The following is a 27946-nucleotide window of genomic DNA, read 5'->3' as shown; positions in this document are numbered from 1 at the left end:
GTCAATCAATATTCTTCATACATATAAATAATTATAGAGTAAACCATGAATTGAACAAAGAACAAGGCAACTTAACACCAAAAGAACTGACACAGTTTTAGAGAAAGATATATTGATTTCCTTTATTGCACACAGAAAAAGCCCCCGGCCCTAAATATACTGCAATATCTCCTTTTATGGTACACACAAGAATCCCAACAGAGGCTGCAGACTTAAAGGAATACTTCACCAACCAAAAACACATTTGTATTATATTAATCAGTCATGTTGCAATACCTTGAATTTGTGAAGAAAACCAATAAACATATTTATTTATTGATTGATTGGTGCCACGTTTAATAAGAGCAAAACTAAATCAAAACTCACACAACTTGCACAGTATAATCCAAGTCTTAAATATCCAATCATATGCTCAGTGCTTCCCAAACACACGCATTATCACTAAATAAACCTTAGTGTTGGAGTCAGGCCTGGAAGAGAGTATAGATAAGTTTCATTTTCAGTGCAGTTTTACATCGTAAGGTTTTAGCAAACATGCATGTGTTTGTGAATTAGTAAATGAGACTTGGATTATACTGCATGCTGTTAATCACGGTCTCCATTAATTCAATAAATCAATATGTTCGCCTTTTCATCACAAATTCAACACGGCATGATTAACTGATATACAACGGATTATTTTTGAGGTGAGATATTCCTTAAGTGAATATCAGAAATACTATCTCTTTGTGAAAAGGGGGGTAGATACAGAGAGCAATATCACAATGTCAACAAAACAGTTACAGCTAGCTGCAATAGTGTGCGCACTCAAAAAGTTACATTCATAATGTAACTGTCATTTGTCACCCAGATAAAGCTTTGTCACCTCATAAAAACATAAGAACAGGAGAACCCACATCACCTAAAACATACTGATAACAGTAAATCCATTTTATCTTGTCACATGTGCTTCATCTCCAGTGAAGGCTTGGGAGGAACTCAGCGTCGCCATTTCTCTGTGGGGGGAAAATTACCTGTTTAATTTAAGCAAAAAAAACATGAACATGAAGAACTAGGGTTTTTTTGTTACCTCTGATGCCCTCGAAGCAGTTCTCACAGTGCACCATGTGTTTGTAGATCCATAGGCTGTCCCCAGCTTTCATATCACCCAGAGTCCTGTGACACACCTCACACTGCCGAAACAAACACGCACATGAGGAAAGAGATACACATCCTGTTGGCAGTGTTAAATGTAGAGCAGGCTTACGTTTACTCAAGCATTGTACTTAAGTATAATTTTAAGATACTTAAGTGTATAAATTAAATTCCACATATATTGTCTCACTCCATTACATTTATCTGACCGGTGTGCTACTTTACAAATTAAAGGCTCTGAACACCCACACAGGTGTTTTTAATTACTTCAGCTGATTAGACTTCCTGTCAGGTGTAATTTGAGTGGAACTATGCAGGGATTTACCTCAAACTTTTTGACATGTCACAGGTGTGAATATTGAAATTAATAGGGTAGGGTATGGAAACATAAAGTATTTTTTACAGTGGGATGCTTCCAAGCATCTGAATACTTCTTTAACAACTGCTTGTTGCCGACTTTGATGGAAGAAGAGACAAAGCTCACTTTAAAGCAGGTAGCGTGGCAGTTGATCTTCATGTCGTCCAGGACCATCTTGGCGTCACCGGTGAAGGGCTTACGGCAGGAGCTGCACAGGTCTTTATCAAGCAACGTTCTATATGGGACACAAGTTGTTTTACAGTATGTTAAAAAAAAACATTATCATTCTCTAAATTAATATGTGAATCATTCGTGGAAACAAAAATATGGCAAAAACCCGCAATCTTAGCCCATGCTGCATACCATATGTGGACTGAAAGCTGCAGGAAAAAGCCTTTTTCTTCCAGTGCTGCAAGCAGGTTTATATCTTTGTCTTTTAATGACCAACTATTGGATGGATTGGCACAAAATTTGGTACAGGCGTTCATGGTTCCCAGTCGAGGAATTTGGAGTGCAGAACTTTTGTATCCCTGCTCTGTCAGTTGGGGTAATTAGGCTTCACAAACACTGTTGAAACATGCTTATGACGGATGCCTGCGGGTGAGCTAGCAGCATCTCCCCCGCCCCCAGGGGCGCTCTCTTCAAATGTTTCTGTGCAGATATTTTGTCTTTAATCCTTCCTCAGAACATCAAGTTTTGTTTTATTCAAAGATATTTTTCGGGGCTTTTTTTGGCCTTGTTTAGTGGGCAAAAGGTGGGGATGGCATATAGTGGGGGCCATGAGTTGAGATCGAGCCCACGGCCGCTGCCTTTTGTTTGAGTCTGGAGCATGCACTCCAAAAACATTTCTTGGACTTGGAAGATCTTCTGGCATAGCTTCCTCCATACTCCTCCATACATGCTGCCCCATTGCTTTTGTCTCATCTCGACTTTCCTGTCCAACTTAAAAATTTAGTTCTGGCTGACTGACGTAAATCAAATCACTTCCTGTGCACCAGTGGAGAAAGTCGCCACAGACACAACACATATAACTCCGGTATACTGTGAAATTGAGAGAGCTTTTCCTGGTGGCAAAAGGCTGTATTTATATGTTAAAGTCCACTCTAGTGCTAACACTTTTGGTGATCCCCTGACATTTCCCCAAGCACCCCCACAAGGTTGACATTTGTGAACTGTCTCAACAACTGTTGGGCAGACTGCCATTAAATCTATATCAATCAAACTGACTTTGGTGATCCCATAAAGTTCCAGTGTGTTGAATTTAGGGGGCGTCTACTGGCAGAAATGTAATATGACTTTTATAGCTATGTTTTCATTGGTCGATAATCACCTGAAACTAAGAAGAGGGTTTTTTTTGTTACCTTAGAATGAGCTTGTTTCATCTACATATGGAGCAGGTCCTCTCTTACAGAGTCTGCCACATTTTTACTACAGTAGCCCAGAACGGACAAATCAATCAGTGACTCTAGATGGGGCCATTTGCTTTTTCCAACCAGTCACTGTAGTTCTCCTACACTCTTGGAACATGGGAGAAGTTTCAGGCACTTGCAATCTGCAACCTCACCATTAGATGCCACTAAATCCTACACACTAGACCTTTAACTCTTCACGCAGCATCACCATCAGGTGTACGGTAAATGGACTTGCACTTGTATCGTACCTTTCTAGTCTCAAAAGGTTTTTTACACTACAAGCTACCGTACAAGGTGCCACTCACACACCAATGGAACAGCCATCGGTAGCATGTTGGGGTTCAGTATCTTGCTCAAGGATGCTTCGACATCCACAGCCACCTCGCCCTGTATTTGTCCCATACTTTGGTTTATGACCAAATGCTGACGTTCAGTTTATAAATGACGTTTCCATCAGCGCAATCTCAAAACCTTTAGCTATTATCTGACGACGACAAAGCCTCTGGGGCAAAGGCCCATATTTGAAACACAGGCCCAGACAACATTTCGACTAATCTATATGAACATATATCTGCATATGAATGCAGATAAACTAGAAAAAAGCTAATGAAAAGCTAAACTGTCATCAGACAATAGCTGATGGGTTCTGAGACTGTATCTTCCCATGGACTGTATACCTACAGGCAACCAGAGCACACTCAAACATGACAGGCCAATACTGCTTGGACCACAAACGGAAACCAGAACTCTTCCAGTGCCAAACTCTTGTGTTTATTAGCAGATGTTAGCATGCTATAATAGATAGCGAGCAGCATTATTCCAGCTTAAGCATGCTACCATGTTGTTGCACTTTTCCTACCTCTCAGAGGACGCATACACACTCTTCGTGGAGGATGAGTAGACTGGATCAGTCATCACATCATCTGACCTGCTGTGAGGGTTACACACTCATCTGTTTCTACAAGACTCTTGCCTTACTCTCATATAACGTTTGTACACCAACTCAACTGTGTTATATAAATATCATGAAATACCTGCTGCTCCTGTACGTCTTTGAGGTGTAGGAGGTTGGACTGGAGATACTGCTGTACTCGTAACTGTACAAAGACAAAATGAAGCACAGATGACATGTGAGATTTAGGTCATTTCAGTCTGACTGTATACTGAGATAGAATGAAAAGAAACATCATTATGTGAGGGCTTGGTGTGCTCCGCCTCTTACCTGGAGTCTGGTCTTGAGAAAGAGTAGCTTTTACGGTCACTGCTGTAGTCGTCACTGTGTGTGCAAACACAGAACAGATTAGGGATAACAGAAAGACTGCAGCCCTCTTTAATCTAGTTGCAGAGACACCCCTGCAAGGAATGTGTGTTTGAGCGTGAGAGATGTTGATAGTAGTCAAATGATCACCTGGGTGTGGAGCTGATGGTGTAGGATTTGGTGCGGGTGGTGGTGGTGGAAAGATCATCCGTGTATGAGTTGTAGCTGCTGTAGTTGTCACAGTGTGTGCAAACCCAGAGCAGATTATGGATAACTGAAAGATTGTAGCCACGTTTTCATCTAGTTGCAGAGACACCCCTGCAAGAGGTGTCTGTTTGAGTGTGAGAGACATAGTGATAGTCAAATGATTACCTGGGCGTGGAGCTGATGGTGTAGGATTTGGTGTGGGTGGTGGTGGAGGGAAGATCATCAGTGTATGAGCTGTAGCTGTGTGGCAAAGAGGTAGGAATGAGTTGGATATGGGTGCAACTTAACATTGCTTTTATTCATGTATTTATTTGGATCTTTTTAGAAAATAACTCAGACATCATGTTATAATTTTGGTATAACAACTATTACATACAGTTCACGTTCTCACCACAAACGAACCGCCCCAGAGTTTGTTTGTAACCGGACCAAGACCACCTCTTCAAGAAGGTCTCGGCCTGGTTGTTTTGGTGATTGCTGGGTTCACACCTGCCCAAATGAACCTCACTTAGAGGGCAAATGAACGTGAGTTTGACTGAACTGAACCAAACAGGGCAGGTGTGAAAGCACCCTTAATTACAATTGTGAACACAGTAAATATGAAACCTGCATAAGGGCCTGCGTCCACATATCTTTTTTTTTTTTTTTTGCAGAAAAGCGCTTGCAGGCGCAGGGAAGCACTTCATCTCAGCACCTCATAAAAAACGCTCCCAGCACACCCAGCATTATTGACAATATATCACCCCTCTAACCGCTGCTGTATGATACATTTGCATCGTGCCTTTGCATTTTATTATCTACTTCAGTATTTGGTTACCTAACCCTTTGAAAGAACATCTTAAGTCTTATATCGTTGGCAACTGGACACCTCATCCAAGAGAGGTGAAATATCCATCCATTCACCCATCTTGGATGAGAGGTGAAATGTCTTCAAGAACTCAAGCAAGTCCAGCTGCCTACAATATAGCACTTAAGATTACTAGGACCTGGATGACTGAGCATCTTCACGATTTCTTTCACCATGACCATCAACCGGAGGATGCTTGACCTCATACTGTATGAATGAGCTTGACACTGCTCAGTCTGACAGCCGCAGAGCAAGGAGGATGTGGGTGCATACATCAGAGAAAACACTACAGTGAATATCATTGCCTCGGCTAAGAGTTGCTGTTTAATAAAGCTAGGTTCAAGTCAACACGTTTACCTCGTGGTTCTGCGGGTGGAGGATGGTGATGACAGAGTGGGGCTGTCTCCTCTAAACGGCACAAAAGACAGTGTCAGATAAACTGGGATACTGTCCATACAAAGAGCCATTGCATAGTCTCAGTTATTCAAATCCAGCACTCACCCTCTGCTGCTCTCCACTGTGATGATCTCTCTCTTTGTGATGCTGCTGGTGCTGCTGCTGACGCAATGACAATGTGATTATATCACTGATCGGATAATTAAAGTGTTGTGTGTTTTGTGAAATGTTATTCACTGAGAAATCTCACCTGACAGGACTCAGAGTAGATGGAGATTTAATGGATTTAGGCAGGAGGTGGTCATACAGGTCGTCCTCAGCCCTGTTAACACAACAGTACTGTAAATATATGTCGATTATGAGTGAAAGCCTTATTCATTATTGATAAAATTGTATCTTACGTAGAGGACGTCCTTGTCGTGGTTGTAGTTTTAGTATCTCTGAAAAAAAAGACCAGTATTTTTATCTAGCTGTTTGGTATTTACTGCCAGTGTCAATGTGTGGCATGTTGTCCTGCAGTAACTCACCCATTAATGCTGCTTCTCACTGTCACAGTTTCAGTGCTAGAGACAGTTGTTTTGCTGTAAAAGAGCAAATCCACCTTATTGCAGTATATGATTATTGATATCCTGGTTGTTATTATCAATATAATTCATATTCTCAGACTTGATGGATGAAAATATCACCTGTCTAAGGATGAGAACTCATCCTTGGTAGATGAAGGGATGAGTGTCTTGTAAAGTTGGTCATCCGCACTGCACAGAAACACAGGTGACATCATTGTAAGTGATGTGTAAATTAAAGTGTATTGAATTGAGTAAGGGTGCTTTTTATTGTTTATGATTTCAACTTTTCTTTTAAAAGAGGAATATCCTGTTATTTGTTCTTCCATAAGTTACATAGTCTCACTTTAATGTGAAAAAGACATCATTATGATATTAACTAAAAAGTCATTATTATATCTGTCCATTACTATTTTGGCTCTAAAGCACAGAGACACACTGAAGGTGTTGCAAGACCACACTCACACACCAGTCACACTCCTCCAATTAGCCTACAGTACATGCCTCCAGAGGTCATTATGTAAGGGCTCAGTGACATTACAGTATATTGAGGATAACCTTACTGATGTCAAAGTTTTAAAGGCTGAGGTCAACAGTAGTTTATATTTCCTTTTTTTTTTTTTTGTGAACAAATCCCATGCAACCAAGAACAATATGACATCTCTGCCCGGTCTAAGACAGTCTGCCCCAGCTGATAGGTTCCTACTGACGATGTATTTAATCCAGGCTGTTCTCATGCACTGCTCATACGTACAGTATACCTTCAAAAGGGTAATGCACCCGAATTCGTATATAACTCATGTGATCATGAGCCATTAATTCATGTATTACCCTTGTAATTGTGAAGGCTGCGATCAAGTGACCAATGCACTAAGAGGGGTAAAGAAGCAAGTAGTATGAAGAACGAGAGTCTGCATAAGGAGGGAGGTTGAGGTGGTGGATGGGTCAAACAAACACAGAACTTTTGCCCAGGAGACGGATGTTTGTGTCCCATGTGAAACCAAGTGAACTTGAGTAACCTCATTTCTCTTTTGAAAATCAAATCCATCTCTGATGACACATGCTTACAGGAATTTTTAGCCCTTGAATCTCCTCAGATCAGTACAGTACAGCTTGGTTTGATTTGATTTGATTTTAAGGTACGCTCAACCACGTTTCTTTTCCTAAACCTAACATACACAACTTTACTTTCCTAAACCGCATGTTGGAGAGTAATTAGGTCCATGTAACCAGTAGCATGTAATTCAATTATGAAATAAATGTAATTATAATCAGTTATGGTTACTGATGAAAATATCTGATTGAATTACAGTTACTATTTAAACTGTCAGTGGTTACAAAGGGATTACATTTGAATATTTTATTCCGTATGTAGAATCTAACATTCATTCTGTTGCTTTATATCTTTTCACTGTGCAGGAGTGCCTTCTTTGGGCGTAGCCAGTTTCTGGACATTTGTCAGTTTCACTGCCCATTTTGAAACATTTATAAGAAAATTAAAAATTAAATTAAATTAAATGTGATTAGTTACATTACTTTGATGAAGGACTTAAAACAGTTACTTATTACATTTTTAGCAGGGTAACTAGTAATCTGTAGCCTATTACATTTCAAAAGTAGCCCTCCCAACACTGGATAAACCTACATAACAAACAAACACAGGACTTTCCCCCAGAGACTGGTGTTTGTGTCCTGTGTGAAACCAAGTGTACTGTAAGTAATTTTAAAGTACGTTGTCATGTTACGTTAAGTATGTACTTTTGTACTGATTAACTTTAATATAATGTCACCAACATAATAAGCAGCCTCCCCTTCATTCTACCCACTATGGTAGGAAACTTACTCAATGTCAGGGCTGCTCTTCACGACCACAGTCTCAGTCTTGGAGACAGTAGATGTACTGTAAAGAAGAAAACATTACAGTATAATTACTGATTGCATGATGTCATGATCAGTGTTACTGAGTTTCTAGGTTTGATGAATGAAAATGTCACCTGTCTGTGTAGTCGCCCTTGATAGACGAGGGGAGGAGTTTGTCGTAAAGCTTGTCCTCGGCACTGCACGGGAACACAGGTTAAATCATAAGTGATGTATAGATTTAAATTGTACTGTAATATAATCATAAAACTTTAATAATATCTTACTCTTTACTGCTGGTAACAGTTGTCTCAGTCACTCTGCTTGTTTTGGTAGGTGAGTAGGTTGAGTATTGCGGCCTATGTGAAAAGATGTGAAGTCAATTACAGATCAGTTTTTAAGTACACGTACTCTAGTACTGTTCTTAAGTACAATTTTAAAGTACTTGTTCATCCAGTATTTCATTGTCTGCTGCTTTATACTTCTATTCATCTACATTTCAATATGAATTATTGTACTTTTAACTCCATTACATCAGTAATGGAGTTATCTTATAAAACACAATAAATTACTGAAGATTAAAGTGGTGTTTCTCAGAATGTAAACTGTCAGAAGAAGCCCGAACAGTAAGATTATTATATATTTCAGAAGAAAGAAAAAAGAGATAATATAAATAATGAAAGTAATGAGGGACGTCAGGTAAAATGGGACAAATGAGGTTTACATCTTCGGCTCTTAGAATATTAGCAGCCAGTCACCAAACATGTTATTGTATTGTTTGTACAAATTTCCCTTACATGAAACAATCATTTTGATTGGTCCGAGATAACTAGGATGGGCAGGGTAAAGATTACAAAAATCACCAGTCCCAGAATTTGCAAGGTAAACCCTGTGGTGTGTTAATTTAAAAGGTTGCAGAATGTTGCATTTTATCATTTAATAGTTTGACTTATAATCAAAATAGTGTTACAATATGCTTTACTTTTTTATAGCAAAGGATTTTGAATCAGTACTTAATGCATTCAGGTAAAATGGGATAAAAAATTAAGCTAAAATGGGGCATTTTTCTCAAGTGAAACCAGCATGTTTTTAAGCTACACAAGGCCATAAATAATCCTGATTTATGTTACTGTGTGCCACCCTGTGATATTAGAGACATTTTTGTTACTTAAAAATATTAAAGATGATGCAGTGACTCCATTACTGTTACAGGACACAAGCACACACACACATGCATGTCCATTGTAGACCACATGGCACCAAGGAAACAGGCAGTACAAAAACGGAAAGCACGACAAAAAAATGGGTTTAGCCATTTAGAAAACAAACAAACACGACTGTCCAATTTTACTGTCCAATTTCACTCTCTACAAGTAACACTTTAGGCCATGGATGGATTACTAAATGGGCCTAACGGGCACAGGCCCAGGGGCCCCAAGTGTCAGGAGTCCCCTTGCCTTTCCCTTCAAAATGTCACTCAAATTAACATGTACCCACCAAGAAGAGACTTAAAACGACTTAAAAGAGGCACAAAACAACTACAAATTGACCAAAAAATACGCAAAATGACCAGAAAAAGACACAAAATGACAAAATAATCTCAAAAAGACACAACTACAAAGAGAGGCAAAACAACAACAACAAAAAGAGGCAAAACCATCACAAAGTCTCTATGTGCTGCTACTGTGTACACTCTAAAAAATGATTAATATCACCAAATTACGTCAGTTTACAACTTATTTCTAGGAAGGTGGTCAAATCAAAAACATATTTAACATTTTTCAGTAGGGTCAGATTAAAATAAATAAACTAGAATATCTAAAATAAAATAATTTGAGAGCAAAATATCGCCGCAACTTTTGGATTGGTTCAAGTTAATTAAACCTCTCGAGGTTAATACTGTAATACTAAACTAACTAAGTTTGTCAAATTAGAAAAGATGCAAAGGACTGACGCATAATGCCAGGGCTACAACTACTTAAAAAGATACATGCACATTTTTACTTTAATTATTTTAAGTTGAACCAGTGGAATTTTTTCTGAGTGTATGAGAGGTGGAGGAGCCTCATGCATTTCTGTGCCAAAGCGTCCTTTGTCTCATAATCTGCCCATGCTAAAGGTAGTCTTTGGAATATTCTGTGGTTTTCTTGTCATCTACCAAAAAGTGTCCCACATTACCTGATGTCACCCAAAGTAAATATGTGAAGCAGATGATACCTATGTAGGTTGTTTTTACAGAAGTGTTGAATGCAGGACTTTGTTTCTGTAATGGTGTACTTTGACACTGTTGTACTGGTAACTTTTACAGGAAGGATCTGTGTACTTCTTCCACCACTTATTCTTATACTATTGTATTTTTACCCTTTGCTTGAAGACTGGACCCGCTCAGTGAACGTCTTCGTAGGACTTTTACTCACAGAGGATCTGCAAAACAGCTCAGTTGTCATTAAACTGACCAGGGTTGGAAATTAACTTTATTAAATCCAAAATCTACCAGCTACGCAATAGATTAGCATTGGTTTTTTTTTTTTGGTTGTTTTCTTTGGCTGGTGAGTGAAGCACATATAGCGACCACTTGCATAATTAACTAGCATCTGGCTGGCGGCTGGTGCTAATTTCCAACCCTGAAACTGACGCAGACTCAGTGTGTGATATGATGTTACATATCGATGCATGCAGCCTAATCTTATTTACCGGCTGGTGGTGATGGTGGTCTCAGTGGTTTTGCCATCCTTGGTGACCGTGGTGGTTGTGGTGCTAAAGGAGGAGTAATATAAACAATTTTAATATATATTTATATTTAAATTTATATTTATAGATTACACATGTCCACACAAATAATATTGAGACAAATCTATCTACATAAGTTTTGCATCAACTGTAATAGACTGGAGTTTTACATACCTGCTGGGAGAATCTGACTTGAGGCTTGAGTATGTGCTGCAACATAAAGGCGGATTATTTTGATTATTTTATTTTTTAAAGAATAGCTAGACGTTGAACCATTCATTATGTTATTATGAAAATGTACCTTTTGGTGTAGGATGTCCTGCTGGAGGGTACGGTGCTGTAAGTAGAAGAGAAGCATTGTTAGGTCACGATTCTGGTTATATATACTGAATGTTCCTTTACTGTGATGAAGGATTGAAGCGTAAATAAGCATGCAAATTTTAACCATGCTGTATTTCTGTGGAGGAAAAAAAATCAGTGTGTATAAACACTGCACAAACCTGCTCCCCAGGTCATCCTGACTACCGCCAAATCTGCAATATCACAATCAATCAATCTGCACATTCGAGTTTTTCTTTTAATACTTTGCTAATATGATGTTTATTATATTAGCAATTATTATAAATTTTATAATAATAATATTATAAATATTATAAATATGAGTATCAGTATCATGAAAAGCGACAAGAATGTTTAATGTAATCATACTTTTTGCTGATCGACTGCACATATGATGTCCTGGTTGAAGTAACCTCATCGCCCCCTAGAACAGTTTTGGCATAGTTTGGGTCTCGGCTGAAGGAGGAAAAAAAAGCACAACAGATTAATACACTCATGCTGACAGAGATGACTCAACACTGCAACATGCAAAAGGAATGTACGTACGTATATATGCATTTCCTATAGTGTGTATGTTTGCCAGTGTGGAATGTTTCATTATGTTAACACGACTTACTCAATGTCTTCATCCTCGTCATCTGTTTTTCTGATCCAGCTCCCGTCCTTCAGGAAACCTGCAAACACAAAACAAGGAAATCTTGAGTGACTCCTACTCACATATTCAAAGCTGTTACATATATTTTCAGATTTGTGGCCTTTTATGCGTCAATTTCTGTCTTTGTTTTGCACATTTTGAAACTCTCCTTACCCTACATGTATGGTATCCTTTATTTCAGCACAAGCACAGCTACCAATCTGATTTCTTAGTTTGTTAATTTAACAAAGTATAAAGCTGCTAGCAACCCAAAATACAATAAAAATATAGTCAGAATCACTCACAATATTATTATGGAACAGTTCTAGGCTGTAAAAATGTTCTACTGTTTATTCACCTATAAATAGAATGACCCTAGATTAAGGTAAAGACACTGACTATATTTAATACAACAGACTCTATTACTTATGAACCAATTAACATGTGGCTGCTGCTACTACAATTAGCAAAATGTTTATGGAAAATAAGAAAAGCTGAATTTAATTTAATTTAACTTTATTTTATTTATTTATCTTACTTTATTTTATTCTATCCCTCTCTTTCTTTATTTATTCTGTATTTATTTTATTTATTTTTATTTATTTATTTTACTTTATGTTTTATTATATTTTATCCCTCTCTTTCTTTATCTATTTCTATATTTATTTATTTATTTATTTATTATTTATGTTGGCAACCATTTATGGTTTAATACTGTTTTGCACATGGTACATTTGTCTACAAAATTAGTTTTGTTTTTTATGTTTAATAATTATGTTAATATAATTATGTTACACATATTTTTCCTTTAATTTGAATCCTTTCCCCCCCCTAATTCTGACTTTAAGTCTTATTTTATTTATGAATCTTTATTGTAAAAAGACCTTTCAGCACAGCCTCAAGAGTATATATTAGTTGTTATTGTGTTTTATTTATTTTATTGTTTTTTAATGTATTTGGATCTATTTAATTTAATGTAATTTAATGTTATTTAATGTAATTTAATTTACTTTAATTTTGTTCTATTTTGCTTTATTTTTTATAGTGTCTATTTCTCCTGTCAGGGTTTAACATTAATGTTTGTTGTTGTTGTTGTTGTTGTTGTTGTTGTTGTTGCTGTTGTTTTGGTCATTCACCCAGCCAGCCAAGAGGGTCATAAATAGTCCATTTTTACTTGCCTCTGCACAAACTGCTTTATTCATTAGTGGTTATCAAATAACATCAAAGACTCAAGTTTATTGTCATGTTTAATTTATATTTAAATAAATGAATCCCAACAGTGTGGGAAACTGTGTGTCGTAGATACAAAGCAACTCAACACTTTGTTTAATTCTTTTTATAATTTGCCCAGTTGGGAAAGTGAGTTTCTATATTTACTAGCCTGATGCAGCATTTTACTATAAATAATACTTTACGTGCATCATATAACAAATGTAATCTTTAAACACTACATGGAATTAAACAGTTTTTGTTATTCTATCTTAATATTTCTTAATACTTACGTTTTCCGCTCATTTTGTAGCTTCACCTGTGAGTGTGGAAGAACAAGGAGAATTCGTCACATCATGAAACTTCCATCAGCCACTAGGTGGTACTGTTGGTTGAGACTTTACATACACAGCATTACACCTGAGATCACTACACATGTCAGCTCTACTCTAAACTCTCAGGAATCCAAGCTTTCATCTACACTTGTGTCATTTCTCTCCTCTTGAGCTCTTTTTCCTCAGGTTGCTTTTGTGAACAGGTCATGCTGGGTTTGTCATGGTACCTGCCTGACATACATCAAACCTCTGCTTCAACCCCACTCACAGCAATTAGGCCCTAAACTGGTTTGTCTTGATCTGTACCCACATGAAGACACACCCACCCTCCATAACACACCTTCTCCAAACACACCGTTGTCAGCAAAAACAGAGGGGCGTACTGGTGACATGCCATTAGCTGCTGATGATTAACACCGTGCCCTTTTGACTACGAGCGCGCTCCGGCACTAACACTTCCCTATCAGGGAGCTTAAGGCAGATATATCTACAGATGTGAGGGAACTTATAACTCCAAATTCAACATTCGTATGTCTCATGAATGCTAGTAGTACATTCGTGTTTGGTTTGTCTATATTTTAATGGCTTGTCTGAAGTAGGTGAAGGAAACAGATGCCTTGGGGCAAAACAGAACAAGTCGTTGAGCTTTCTGACATGTCAAGAATAACCTCTAAAGAATCTTAGGGGAGATAAAGCAGAATGTCTTACTTCGTCACCTTCTTGAGCCTTGTAAAACTAGATTTACAACTTTCCTAATGAGGATTAAACCATTTTAATCCAAATGTACAGTCCACTGACACACAGATTCTAAAATCAAGTCTCATTTGTATATCTACAGGATGCCAAAATATTTTGTTACTATAAAAGACAGTGTAGCAGATCAGATAAAACGTGTTAATGTAGTGAAAATTCTCTAAAGGTAGGTAAGCACTTAAAGAAAATGCAAATCCTTAATGTTTGCTGAGCACCATTACTGTACTAGGTTATAAGGTTCATGTTAAGCAGTAAGAGTTAACAGCAAGCCTGGACATGAAATCTTAGAGCGTTAGTTTGATGCGTCGTTGTCTAGAATAAATCAGTGTATTAGTAAGACATACTGTAAATGCGTTTCCTCTCAGTAAAGTCACTTAAAATGTAAGTAAAAGTGTATTTAAGTACATTTTTACATTATTAACATTACGTTTTTGAGTCTGTTTTTCCAGGACCGTTCACCCCTTTGTCTTAAAGAGCTCACACTTTAAATCATTACATGTTTTAAGGCACATTTTTAAAATCTGTAAATCAAATAGCCTAGTATTATAGGAAAACATTAAACTGGAAGCTGATAAAGTATGTTTAAAGAGACGGGGTACGTACCTCCACAGATGACTCTCAGACAGATAAACTCTCACAATAGCTCAGGTCTCACACCTGTCTTTCACTGTGCAGTTTGCAATCACACCCTTGTCATTCCTCCTGCTTTTAATCTTAAGGGAGGAGATTTCAAGGCCACCCAAGGGTGGGGCTTCAGACAACAATCACTCTCTCTCGCTCTTTCACATTTTTCTGTTTCTGTCATCGCCGTGTATGCCTTATTAACTGTCTGTTTGTAGGCTGGAGAAAATGGAATTGGGTGGAGTGCTGAAAGACCTGCAATTCAACTTGGAGTGACGAGGAAGCAATGTGGGTGTGTGTGTGTGTACGCCGCTTTGACCGTCTATATCTTAGGAATGAATGGAATATGAGTCAGTGGAGATGAGAAGTAATGTTCTATTTAAACCATTTACCCCTTTTCACTGCGCCAGGTGTGCGGGAGAACTATGGTGGCCAACATGAAGACGCGCAAATGTGAATGGTCCTATCCAGAGCCAGTGTTTGGTTTGTCTCTTCAGGGCTACTGTAGGACAACATGGCAGACTGCTGCAAGGATGACGGAAATAACATCGCCCTGGTTCCCTCAAGAAAAAGTCAATGGGATTTTTCCATCGGATTTTGGATTACCGCAGTTATAAGTTCTGTGGCAAACAAATGTTCACGATACTTAGGTTTTGTTTAGCATGATAATCTTCACAACTGAACACCACTTTTCTATTTTTTTAAAAGCTTAAATGCAATCGCCTGAAGTAAAAGCAAACAAACTACACTACAATCGTATGACGTAACACCACAACAAGGCTGTAAAGCCTTGTGATGATGTTCTGTAGTCTCATTTAGCCACTTCTTAGAAACCATCCTTTTTAAGACACATAAAGGCTTCAACATTGTCAAGTGGGGTATTTATTGACGTGTCTTATGTCATAGAAAAAAAACGTGTCTCTTCCTCTCCGAAGAAAAAAAAAAAAGCATATCCAGTGATTTAAACTGGTAAAAACACTGAATAAAGCAGTTTCACATTAAAAAAATCGGTGTTTTTCCAATGCTGTTTGGCTCACGCGGAGGGGCTGCTAACTATAGTGGTCGACGTGAAAATGCAAAAGGCCCTATCTAAAGCCAGTGTTTGGTTTGTTCGTTCTAGGCTACTGTAGGAACATGGTGGTGCAACATGGCGATCTCTGTGGAGGACCCACCCCTCATGTAGATACCATTAGCTCATTCTAAGGTAACAAAAACACAACAATTCTTATTTTCAGGTGATTATACACTAAAGAAAACATACTTATTACATTATATTTAATATATGCCAATATGTACCCCTAAATCCTTCACACTGGACCTTCAAGTAACAAAACAAATACAATCAAATTTAAATTTAGTTAAAGTTTAAACTGGTACTTTCTAAATGTCCTAAAGCTTGTGTTAACACAGATGCTATTTCAGGCATCTAACCAAAAATCCAATAAAAGTAATCTTTTGACTTCAAAAAGAGGAATGCAGGAGTGCTTAAATGATAACTTATTTCCAGGTTTTAGTACTCATTCCTGCACCACTCTATATGTGGATATAAACAGCTCATTCTAAGGTAACAAACTACACAGAGATTCTTATTTTCAGGTGATTATACACTAATGAAGAAATTGTTATGAATATTATATACCATTTCAGCCAATAGATGGCCCTAAATCCTACACACTGGACCTTTAACACACCTTTTTCATTCAGTAATTTGCTGACAGCCGACTTTGCACTCAGTGTTGAGGAAGCTACTTTGCAAACTACCAATTACTTCACACTGAAAGAATGTGAACTACAGTAAAACCACCCCAGGGAGAAATGTGGTTTGGTTTACTGAAGCTACTTAAAAAAAGTAGTTCAAACTACTACTGCTTACTACTGTTAAAAAATAATTTTTAAAAAAAAGTGATTAAATTGACTATATATACAATTAACATGACATTATAATAAAATATAATACAAAAAAGGCACATGGCAGAAAAAAGATTTCACTGAATTCAGTGTATTTCAAAAAAAGTCCCTACTTTTTTTTCATAAGCCAAAAAAATAAAATAAAATAAAATAAGATTAAATTAAATTAAATTAAATACCCCACTATTCATGTGAAAGTGCAGGAATGTCAGCTTCAGTTTGTATACACTGTCCATCAGTCAGACACCTGCCTTTAGAAAACAGGTGGGGTTATTGCACTGAGGAGGATCACCTGGATAGCCAGACAACTTCGAAAATAACATGCATCAACGTCTCTGAGCATTTGTTAAGTAGCAATAATCAAACTTGAACCCAATTGTGGTCAGTTTGCTACTAATTTCCTTTCATGGACCAAAATTGGTTACGTCAAGTAGTTAACTGCACAAAAAATGGCAAAGAAGTAATTTAACTACTTAAATCACTGTGCAAATATGAATGTAGTCGAACTATGTAAAAAAAAAAAAAGTAGGCCTGGATAGACTGCTAGTTGAACTACATGTTGTTCACTACTCCCCAACACTGTTTCCACTTTACACGTGTATACTAATAAAAGCTAGAAAGGTAAAGTGGTTTCAACTTTGTTTTCGGTCTCAGGTTATGATATTAATCATCATTCGGTCAGGTCAGATAAATATAGTCCTTATGTCTTCACAGTCTGGTCATAAAGGTAACAAGTAGGACACATACCACACCACTGAGGCCTGAGCAGGTCTCACCACAGTCACTGAAACCTTGTATGAACCTTGTACTGAATGACATTTAATAGCACGTATAACTATATCGATTGGCACCAAGCCGGCTGTAGTGTCATCCAAAGGGGAGTGTCTGAGTTGTTTCATACCAGTTATGTGAGATTTAGATTTCCTTTGATACACAGAAGTCAAAAACATCAGGAGTACACATAAAATGTAGTCATAATCATCAATGGGAGTGCCGTGTTTGGAATGGTCAAAGGTATGAACAGTGCATAGCATGCACGGGTGTGACAGCATGAAACTGAGGTGAACCCCTCCTAGTCACAATGACAGCACGAGAGGAATGCAGACGACTCTGTAGTGATCAAACTACTAGGTAAAATGTCAACAGGCCAAGGCAAATATTTCGTAGAAAGACACATCTGTACGAACAAGCTCAACTGATTATACGCCTACGTTTTCAAGGGAAACACAGCCATGTTCATGTCACTTGAACAGAGCTAGAGACATGTTCAGCTAATTTGAGTAGTAACGTTAAAGGAGCAGTGTGTCAGATTTAATGGCATCTAGCTATCAGGATTGCAGATTGCAACCAGGTTAAACATCTCCCGTGTCTAAGACTTGAACTCCTGGTTAGAATTCCTTCCGACTGTAAAAATAATGGACGTAGCTACCATGATGACACCCATTGATTTGTGGACGCCTGTTTTGAAGCCTCGAGTTCAACAATTTGGCCGTCGCTATCTTGGTTGTCTGAGCCAGAAGTGACCATATTTGGACAAGAGGCTGGCGCTATGGAGGAGCGAGGGGTGGGTCTGACTGAGAAGCTGAGGACACGATTGGCAGACAGCCTGTCACTGAAACCGGCCACGCCCTTAATTATGCGTAACTTCAGGTCTTAACAAAATTTAAACAGGTGAGTTATATAAAAATTCATCCCCCGACCGCCCGACCAGTTGTCATTATGGGGGAAATTAGGTACTTACTTAGGTGGCTTAGGAGGTTGCGGCTTTATTGAACAGGAGGTTTTTACAGAGAGCCAAATCATTAGCAGAGGTCTCTTCCCCTCCAAAACAAATGGATCAGGTGATTTAAACCGGTAAAAACACTGAATAAAGCAGTTTCACATACAAATCAATGCTTCTCCGACAGTGTTCAGCTCGTTGCAGACAGGCTGCTGATGCCTGCTAATGTATGCCCTCCTCTTTCCTCTGACAACTTAAGATCCAGACGTTCAGGAGGTTTTTACCTGGACCCACATTATCAGCAGAGGTCTCTTCCTCTCCAGAACAAACAGGTGCAGTGATTTAAACCAACAAAAACACTGAATAAAGCAGTCTGACATTAATTTTTTTTCCAAACACTGCTTCTTGTGGAGGGGCCTCTAACCACGGTTATCGATGACAAAATGGGCTGAGCTACTGTAGAAACATGGTGGTGCAACATGACAATTTGCATAGATAAGGAAGTGCTCCCTATGTAGATAAAAACAACTGATTTTAAGGCAGAGGTGTATAAACTTTTTTGAATGGGTGCCATATCAGATCATGTGCATTCCTGGGAGCGAGCTACTTCTGTTATCATACAGATTATCTAAAAAACAAAAATCACATACAAATGAAACAAACACAACTGTTTCATCTTTACATAAAAAAGTATTCAACTTTCTAGCGCTCCTGAAAGCAGCAGCCCTCGCTGTTGATGTAACACTTCTTTGTTGTGACCATGTCTGTGACCCAGCAGGAAAAATGTCTGCTGTTAGGTAACCGTTCCGTTTGCTTGTTTACTGTCTGTTGATTAAACAATTTCCCCCCGGGGATTAATGAAGTATTCTGAATCTGAATCTGAATGAAAACACTTCAGTTCCACCTGCATAATGCCCACTTGGTGCATGTCTACAAACAGTATGATAGCCCTGCAACGTGAAGTGAACAGAAAAAATGCAAAGTGATCTTACTTCAATAAACCATATTATGTGCCAGGCCACATAGTATATTTTGAACAACAACCCGCAAGCCTTGTAAAATATTCTGCAGGCCACAATTTGCCCCCTTTGGCTTGTTCTAAGGTAACAAAAACATGACAATTCATATTTTCAGGTGACTGTACACTAAAGAAAACATGCTTAATATATCATATTCAATTTCTGCCAGTATACCCCCCTACATCCTACACACTGGACCTTTAAATAACAACAATCAAATCTAGATTTTGCTCCTTCTTTTCATTAAATAAGAGCAGGGATGTCCAAAGATTACTTCCGACAATCAACAATAATCTCCTGCGCTCTTTATGGATGCATAAACTCAAGTGGGAATGGCTGACACTGGGTGGTGCTAGAGCTATAATGATAGAAATGACAATACTGGTTGTGCAACTGTGTTAAGACTGACAAATGTAGCAGGTTGCCCGAGGCAAGTTAGTCAAAGCAGCACAAATGAGTTCAACCTGTTGTATTGTGGTGACTGAGAGAGATAATAGTGAGTGTGGAAGTCGAGACAAAGTATAAAGGCTTTAGGCAGTATGTCTTGTTTCCACAGAGATAAAACAAACTGCCGCGATAGTTTTTACCTTACTTATGAGAATCATCACTCCAGTATTTCTGAACTGAAGTACATTAGGTGTTATTGTGCCAGCTGATGACAGTGACACACTTTCATTTCGTTCCAACAACCTATCTGGACTTTGTATCCCTTGGTATCCCAGCCCCACTTCCTGTATGTGTGTATACCAAGTGGATTTCATCTCTGCCAGCTCATCTCGTGCTTGTGACATTCTTGCTTGACCTATGGCATCATCTTGGCCTAGATATCCCACCCCTCCTCTTTCCATTTGCCCTAACAGCACAGAGCTTAGTCAACCAGGGGTTAAACACGCAGCCTCTGGATGTGGCTGCATCCTCAGGCTACACAGTTCAGTGCCAGACCTTTTTATATATAACCTTCTACCTAAAGACCACTGGGGAGAGGAGGGGTGACAAACATTAGCAGCTTGTGATCGTGCAAACACAATGGACTTTTGATACACTTCAGCTGAGCTGCTTTTCACGTCCAATATTTCAAGCTGAGCTCTTAATAGGACAATCCCCTCAGTTTTATGGCAGTAAATTCTTGTGTTAAGAGTCACTTGTCATCACTGATACATGGTGTCACTCTGATACTGCGCATGATAATCTCTGAATGCTTTCTGGGTTGCTATGAGAAGAGGCTGTAGACCAGCCCCTCTATTGTCATTGGCCCACTGCAACGCCTGGCAGCCAATAAAGCACCAGTAGGGCCTGTGTAAATCTCTTTCTCTATTTCTCTCTGACTCTCTCTCCCTATAAACATGCATGCACATCCACACTTATACCACCGTTTTTAAAGAGATGACATAGGGAGATTCAGTAGCATTTTGCAAATTTACTTTCTATATAGTTTATATAGCCCAATATCACAAATAACATATTTGCCTCAAGGGGCTTTACAAAGGGTACTTGACTTGCCTGGGGGCCACTTCTGCAAAATAATAGGAAACCAGGATCCAGCTAATAAGCAATTGTAAATATGCTGGTTTTCAACATTTCAACACTTGTTGTCCTCACTCCTTTTGACCAAGAGGCAAATTCACCAGCAGCCCCATGCAGGTCAAGCATACAAGGGGGTTTCTAGAGTTTGAGGGCTTTCAAGGCGTAGCCTGGACCTCTGTTGGGGAATCCTCCCATGGCAGCTTTATTTTAATTTTTAAGAGATCTTGCCTTTGCTGTAGCTGCTGTAAAGCTTTGGAATAGCCTTCCACTCTCAATCAAATGCTCCCCTGCATTGACACTTTTAAGACAAATCTTATAACGTACATGTCTTCAGCGGCCTTTGGTTGCTTGTAGTGATTTCAATATTTTAGTATTTCATAATCTTTTTAATGTATGTAATTTTTCTTACTGGTTTTAGTCTGTTTTATATTTGTGCACGTTTCATATTGCTATACACTGATCAGCCAAAAAATTAGAACCACTGTCAGGTGAAGTGAGTAATATTGATCATCTTGTTACAATGCAATGTTCTCCTGGGGAACTTTTGGTCCAGAAATTCACGAGGATGCCATATGATGTGCTTGACCCACCTGAACACCTCTACAGATCACGTCACTCTCCTCATGGCTGCAGAACTCCCCGATGTCAGTGGCCCCCCAGCAGGAAAATGCACCATGCTACACCGCAGAAACTGCTCAAGAATGGCCCAAGGAACGAGACAAAAAGCTAAAGGTATCAACCCGGCCTCCTAATTCCCCAGATCCAAATCTGATTGTGCATCCATGGGACATGCTGGTACCTCAGAGGTACCCCTAATCCACGGTGGGGCCTCCCTGGATCGGACTTGTCTCTGATATGTCAAGGCATAGACACAGGACTTCTGGAAGGTGTTCTGAGGTGTCTGGCACAAGGGTGCTGGCTTCGGATCATTTGAAGCCTGTCAGTTGTGAGGTGGGGTACTAGCACTTCCCAAGATGCTCAATCAGATTGGGGTGCGGGAGATTTGGAGGCCAGGCTGATACCTTGAGCTTTTTGTCACGTTCCTCAGGCCATTCCCGAGCAGTTTTTGTGGTGTGGCATGGCGCCATTTTCAGCTGGAGGATCAAGGAGTACCGTTGCAGTGGGTGTCATTCTATTTTTTTCTACAGCACTTTGGTCAGCTGTCGTTGTTTTTAAATATGCTATATAAATAAACCTGATTTGATCCTGATTTGAATAAACATACTCTATTTTGATGCTTTTGACCAGGTGCTTTGATGTCGATATTGCAGCAGTATTGCAGGGTTGACCACTGGTGCTTCCACAAAATATTTACACAATAAGATTTCTGGTAAATAATCATCAGTACTGTGGATGTAATGACTAAGTGGTGTTATGGCCCGAGGGCACCCGCAAGGTCTGGTGTCTGTTGTGTTGTTGCCGTGTGTTGTGTTTTGTGTTTTTAGTATTGGAGGCAGCTGGCCCCTGTCTCCAGGTTCCTATAAACCCACCTCATCCTGGTCTTCTTTGTTAGATTCTTCTCTCTGGCACCATGTCACGTTACTTTGAAGTTCTTTTGCTTGGCTCTATGGCTCCTTTTTGCATTATTCTACTTTATCTGGCAGTATGTTTTTCAGCCAGTATCATTTGTTGGCTTCAAAATTGTTGCATTTGTTAAACTTTAACCTTTGATAAATAAAATTCCTCTGCTATAGTTTAATTCCTGCGTGTGCTTCTTTCATTTGTTATGGTTTCAGAGCCAGGCCGTAACTAATTGGGGGCTCGTCTGGGATTTGAACTCTGGACGTCTCACAGAACAGCTTGAACAGTCTGGTAAGTTTATAAAATTACATCACTTTACTGTAATGCAGCCTTTAAAACCAGGAAAAGACAACACTATCGACACAATCTAAGATGGTATTCAGCCTCATATCACAATATAATAAAATTACAGCATGGACAATCAGGATGACAACATTATTTAAAGACTGTAAGCACAGGCTTTATGAATAACATGGATCCCATATGTACTCAGGCTTACCTGTTTGTGTCATGCACGGCCCTCACCTGTTCTCTGTGTCCACCTTTGCATGGCAGCGTGTTTCGGACTTTCATTTGGACTGATTTTACTCCTTACACGGTGTCTCCCCCCTGCAGTGCTCCTATTCCTCCTTGTGTCGCCCCTGTCAAAAGGTGAAACGCAAGTGTTACTATCATTATAATGAGCATATTGCATTACTGAGGCAGCTCTGTATTCCCATGCAATTTCATTTTTAGGAGTAACTAAGTGTGAGCCACTGAGCTGTAGGTAGACAGAGCTGTGTAGGCCTCAGCTCGGGCCTGCTCAGTGACAAGGACCACTGTACCACTTATATTCAAATAAAATAATGGCTGCAATCGTTATGCAAACTAATGACTTGTTTAAGAAGGCATGCTGGAGACAAAATGGCAACATTTCACAGTTAGTGGCCACTGGAGAGGGAAGTACAGTACTAACTCTGAACATTGTTCCAGCTGCTATTTATGGAACAGTAGTAAATGGGTTGTAAATGACAGTGGCAAGGAAGAAATGATGAGCAGTGAGGCCTTAGCAGTCTTAACAGTATGCAACACTGCTTTTAAAAGCCAGGCTGGAGTGTGTCAGTGCGTTTTTTTGCGCACAACAAAGCATTTGATCTCTTTTAAAAGTATTTCAGTGAGCCAATTTTAGATCAAACTGGGAGGGGCCCTGGATGGACCTCTGCAAATTAAATGTCCACAGTCCAACTGTGCACACAGTGCAAAATAGATCTATCAATGACGTTATATTTCACTTGATTGTGGATGTTTGTTGTAAAAAATTAAGTATGCATTAGAGGATGTATAACAGAGGGAGGTAAATGTTGAAATAAATCAATGATAGCATCGCCCGGTTATGGTCGCATGAAAATATCCCGGCATGCTAGCGACGCAACACTCAGCCGGGGAGGGGAGGGATGATGGAGCTAAGATGGCAGCCCAACTGAGGGTGCTGCCTCTCTGGGGTCAAGAAATATTCAAGGAACGAATAAAACACGACAAGGCGGTTTTTGGAAATTAACGGCGCGGTTTCTGCTATTTTAAAACACAATCTGGTATGGCTTGAGAAGAAATATTTTCGGGAGCACCGTGTTGACGCTGTGGCCGGGGATCGGAAGGACTGTACGTTGTAGTTGCACCACCAGGTTGGCTACAATTTGCGCTTATAATAACCGGGGACCGTGGATGGTAATTGTGGCATTTCTGCACCTCGGGACGGACACATAATGTGACATGCGGCGGATTCAGTGACAAATGGATCGCATCTGATGGCTAGTTACTATCTAGCTGTGATATCTGTTGTGTGATATATGCATTGTTCTCCAAAACGATGATGTGTGCTGCTGCGGCAGCGGCCGCCGGTGGAGGGATTCTGCCCTCCTCATCGCCGTCGATGGGGCTGGGTGTCAGGGTCATTTCTGGAGCAGGAGCCGAGCTCTCCACCATCGGTTCGGGAATGGGTTCCTGCCCGACACCCGGAGCCCAGTCGGATTGTCGGACTCGGTACCAGCTTTTACTCTCAGGGCGAGCTCTGGCCGAAAGATACAGGCGGATTTATACCACCGCTATCAATGATAAGGAGCAGGGGATAAATCAAGGGAGGTGAGTGCCCTAACGTGAAAAATATATATATCGCAGAGGCTGGTCTGTCATTTGTGGGGCTAGCTATGCTAACGACCGTATGCTAACATTAACCCTTGCTTAGCGGCACGTCAGTTAACATCACTTACACCTTAATTTAATTGTTATGTACAGCTCTTGCGCTAGCCTCACATTTATCACACAAGTCATTGTTTTATCGTCAAACATTAACGTTACCCCAGGAGCTACATAATTTGGGAGCACCCTGATGCAGGGGTCAGCTTGCTAGGTAGCATTTTGGCGATGACTTCCCTAGCTTAGTAGCCAGCTAAGCTAATGTTAGTTCACCCTTGCGAGAGTAGCTCGCCCCTGGGTGCTCTGGACATTGTGTTATCGCTAAATATTCACACATGGAATTGAAATCACCACCCACCTGAGCCATAACCACACGTAAAGCTACACCATCGGCTAGTAGCCAAAACAAGCTAGCAGGCTAACTGTCATAACAGCAATTTGTTTTCAGCAATAGCCGTTACCCAGCTAAACGTAAACAAACGTAACATTTCCGCCCGTGTTTTACGTTAATATCTAATTAAACACATTTAAACAGCTACTGCTTGCGTTGTCACCACATTGTACACCACATAGTCATTTTAAATATTTTAATATAGTAAGCTGTGTGTATCTAGGCCCAACGGCGTCACTGTTCCGATAGCTAGCTAACGTTTACTAACGTTGAGGAGCATCAGCCCTTCCCCATTGATGTATTTATCACAACACCTGGAGCTGATAATGACAAGATATAAGTTTGAACACATAATAAATGCAGCATATTCTTCCAATGCACCAAATGGCCTAAAGACGTTAGACATGTATGGGTGAGGATGTGTTGGGGTGGTGGATGAACTCATTTGCTTTTCTGGCATAAGCGGGTAATACAGTTACGTCATTCAGTCAGTCTGTCAGGTTGTAGACTGAGTGGCTGGATCATTGCAGCATCCTCCCTCTCAATCTGAGTTGTTATTCTCAACCCCCATCACCATATACAAACCCCACTTTAAGCATGGGCTAATATACTGTTGAAGGGTCTAACATTGTGCTCCTTTCATAACCATCTCCTGAGTTCAAAGGTCCTGATGTCAGTCTTTCAATGTTTATGTGACAGTGAGATATGTTGCTTGTACATGAGATGCAGATTGTCCTCAGAGAGATGCAACCTGTTTTGGAAGCCCCTTAAAGCAAGCGCCAGTTCGTCTTATCTCCCATTGATTTGTCGATGTTTACCTACCACTGTATGGACGTTTCTGTCTATCTGATATGGCCAGCCTGATTTACGTTTGGTATTTTAATTAGTAAAACTAACCCAGCCTGTCCCTGCATGCTCACAGGATTTAAGAATTTGAAGCTACTTTGACAGGCTATTAGAAATCAATATTCAGTTGCTGACAGTGCACATACAGTACTAGTGATAAATCTTGTCAAACAAGAAGTGCACAGAATGATTATATCAAGCCTTTCAAAACAGCCAATTTGGGAGCAGCAGCATTGTTTTTCTATATTTGTAGCGAGCAATAATGGTTAATAATTCATGCACTGCCTTTATTTTTTTTAGTAGTAGTTCTATTTTTGTTCCCTGGCACTTGTCACTGGCAGCCTGATTTATAAGTGAAATATTATCATTAAAAGCTCATGCAAAACACAGATTTCACAGTTCAAAAGCACCCAAAAGGGAGTTTTTGCAATACCAAACTTCTCCTTGTTTTGAGCATTAGTCCAGATGAGTAACGCTGAATCTGGTGACACCTGCTACATGCGTCTGATGGTTAAGAAGGGTATATTGTACTTAAAGGGACATGAACTCTGCCAGCTGCATAAGATGTAGGCTGAAAGTTAAAGCAAGGTTACGCTTGTAGACACTTGGAATGGATTCAAGGTTTCAGCAGCTATTCTAAAATGAAAGCATGAATGATTTTTTTCTGGCTTGAAGGATGTGGTGATGACAAGGAGCTTTACTTCCTATTCTCCTGTAATAAAGCTTGTGATATGATGCTGTGTGTTTGAGTATAACTGTTACCTAAGCATGCAATATACTTCGTAATACTGAGATATCGCTATATGCTTTCAGGGGAAAGAAGGCTTTGAGTAAGAAGAAACTGAAAAGGCGACAAAAGGTCAAGTCAAAAGTTAAATCAAGAACAAAGGTAAGGAATGAACAACTGTCATTACACTTGTCCTTCTATATAAAGCCAGTATTGCTGTATTAATGTTTGGATGTTTTTTATAGATCTGTCACTCTTGAGACTTTGGACAAAACCTTTTTTTACTCTTCAATAAGGCTTGGAAAATATATTTTAAAATATTAAAGTCTTGAGTGTTTAACCTTGTAATGGGCCAACCTCCTCTCAAATTATTTTTTGAATTGAATTGAATGCCTTCATTGTCATTGCACTTTACAATTCTACGAAATTGGGTGTGCTACTCCACCGTGGTGCATACAATAAATACAACTTATAAACACAATAACAATAATGAAATAAAGTGCAGGTGTTGACGTGCAAGAAGTGGCAGTGAGTGGACTGAATTTGGTTAACAATGTTTGTTTAGTGAAAGTGTTGCATTTGGGAAGAAGCTTAAATGGCAAACATAATGGATGTCAGAGGTAAGATCTGATAGAGCTGACAAAAAGTTATATATTTGTTGATTTCACAGAAGTCCTAGCAAGTAGCCATTCATTTTTAAAGGTTGCTAGAGTTCTCTTAATGCTAATCAAAGTAGTCAATTTTATGCCATAATTCTTACTTAGTTTTGTCAGGATCAGAAAGCTTACCAGCACCTTAGCAACATTCCTGCCATTTTGGAAACCAGGAAGTGCCTGATTAAATTATGTTTTTGTAGAAATCGGAGTTGACTAAAAACTGGGACACATCTTGTTGGACAGTACATTTTTACACCGATATTATCAGTATGTACTGTTAGATTTAGATGTTGAAGGCTTTTAACAGATTTTTTAATTGTTTGAAGTTGTGAATTATTGTCTAGGACAAGGATGTTTTCTGGCTCAGAGCAAATTTAGAAGTTAACAGAATGAAAGCAGATCAAAATGTTTTATAAATCATATTTATTTCATATATATGTATCCTTTAAAAACAATGGGTCATCCCAAAACAGAATTAGTGCTTTGATAAGATCTAATTTTAAGGGTTGTTTTAGGACATGATCAGTCCCAAATCTCAAGGATGGGTGAGATATGTTCAGAGGGTGTGTAAGGCCATGGGTCCATTGTTGAATGGCTGTTTTGAAACCATTACAAAACTGCCTCTTGATAAATACACAATGTTTAACAGCACACAGTGTTACTTGTTGTCGTATTAAATCACAGATAGGTGCAATATTTATAAGTGGGACATGGCTCTGCCTCACATTATCAGCACTACTTAAAGCCTTTTAATTAAATATCTACATGAAGTATTTTGCATTTTCTCTTTATATTAATAAGAATAACTT

The 27946-nt window shown here is 39.2% G+C and overlaps 2 protein-coding genes and 1 long non-coding RNA gene across 24 annotated transcripts in view; 2 read left to right on the top strand and 1 right to left on the bottom strand.

The window, feature by feature from the left end:
- Window positions 1-95: 95 nt before the first annotated feature.
- Window positions 96-25001, bottom strand: scel (sciellin). Of its 8 annotated transcripts, XM_049595037.1 has the most exons (27): window positions 24876-25001; window positions 22871-22986; window positions 13238-13263; window positions 11718-11775; window positions 11471-11557; window positions 11263-11295; window positions 11064-11099; window positions 10937-10972; window positions 10727-10789; window positions 10394-10456; window positions 8320-8391; window positions 8170-8232; window positions 8019-8075; window positions 6299-6367; window positions 6140-6193; window positions 6014-6052; window positions 5863-5934; window positions 5718-5774; window positions 5574-5624; window positions 4535-4609; window positions 4313-4390; window positions 4127-4180; window positions 3939-4001; window positions 3764-3835; window positions 1619-1727; window positions 1070-1172; window positions 96-995 (listed from the first exon to the last, which is right to left on the bottom strand). In XM_049595037.1, exons 3-27 carry the CDS (start codon window positions 13248-13250, stop codon window positions 979-981), a joined length of 1494 nt encoding a protein of 497 aa, XP_049450994.1. In that variant the 5' UTR covers window positions 13251-13263; window positions 22871-22986; window positions 24876-25001; the 3' UTR covers window positions 96-978. The 8 variants fall into 8 exon arrangements, with proteins under 8 accessions (XP_049450994.1, XP_049450993.1, XP_049450995.1 ...); XM_049595036.1 differs by lacking the exons at window positions 22871-22986; window positions 24876-25001 and adding an exon at window positions 14636-14809; XM_049595038.1 differs by lacking the exons at window positions 22871-22986; window positions 24876-25001 and adding an exon at window positions 14636-14805 and having other exon boundaries at window positions 5718-5771.
- On the top strand, window positions 13662-15561 carry LOC125900165 (uncharacterized). The gene is made up of 3 exons (XR_007450827.1): window positions 13662-13774; window positions 14872-14941; window positions 15064-15561. It is a non-coding gene; the product is annotated as an uncharacterized LOC125900165 (long non-coding RNA).
- mycbp2 (MYC binding protein 2) overlaps window positions 23706-27946 on the top strand; it is an 83411-nt gene continuing 79170 nt past the window's right edge. For 7 of the 15 annotated variants that reach the window (XM_049595021.1, XM_049595023.1, XM_049595034.1 and 4 more), the window contains exons 1-2: window positions 23707-24463; window positions 26568-26643. In XM_049595021.1, coding sequence (XP_049450978.1) covers window positions 24192-24463; window positions 26568-26643 — 348 coding nt within the window. In that variant the 5' untranslated portion in view covers window positions 23707-24191. Of the gene's footprint in view, window positions 24464-26567; window positions 26644-27946 lie in introns of all 15 variants that reach the window. The other 8 variants (XM_049595025.1, XM_049595032.1, XM_049595035.1 and 5 more) reach the window with 2 other exon arrangements.

Source organism: Epinephelus fuscoguttatus, linkage group LG13, assembly GCF_011397635.1.
Source record: "Epinephelus fuscoguttatus linkage group LG13, E.fuscoguttatus.final_Chr_v1".
Taxonomy (NCBI): domain Eukaryota; kingdom Metazoa; phylum Chordata; class Actinopteri; order Perciformes; family Serranidae; genus Epinephelus; species Epinephelus fuscoguttatus.
Note: the sequence above shows the minus strand (reverse complement) of the source record. Positions and strands in the feature narration are given on the sequence as shown.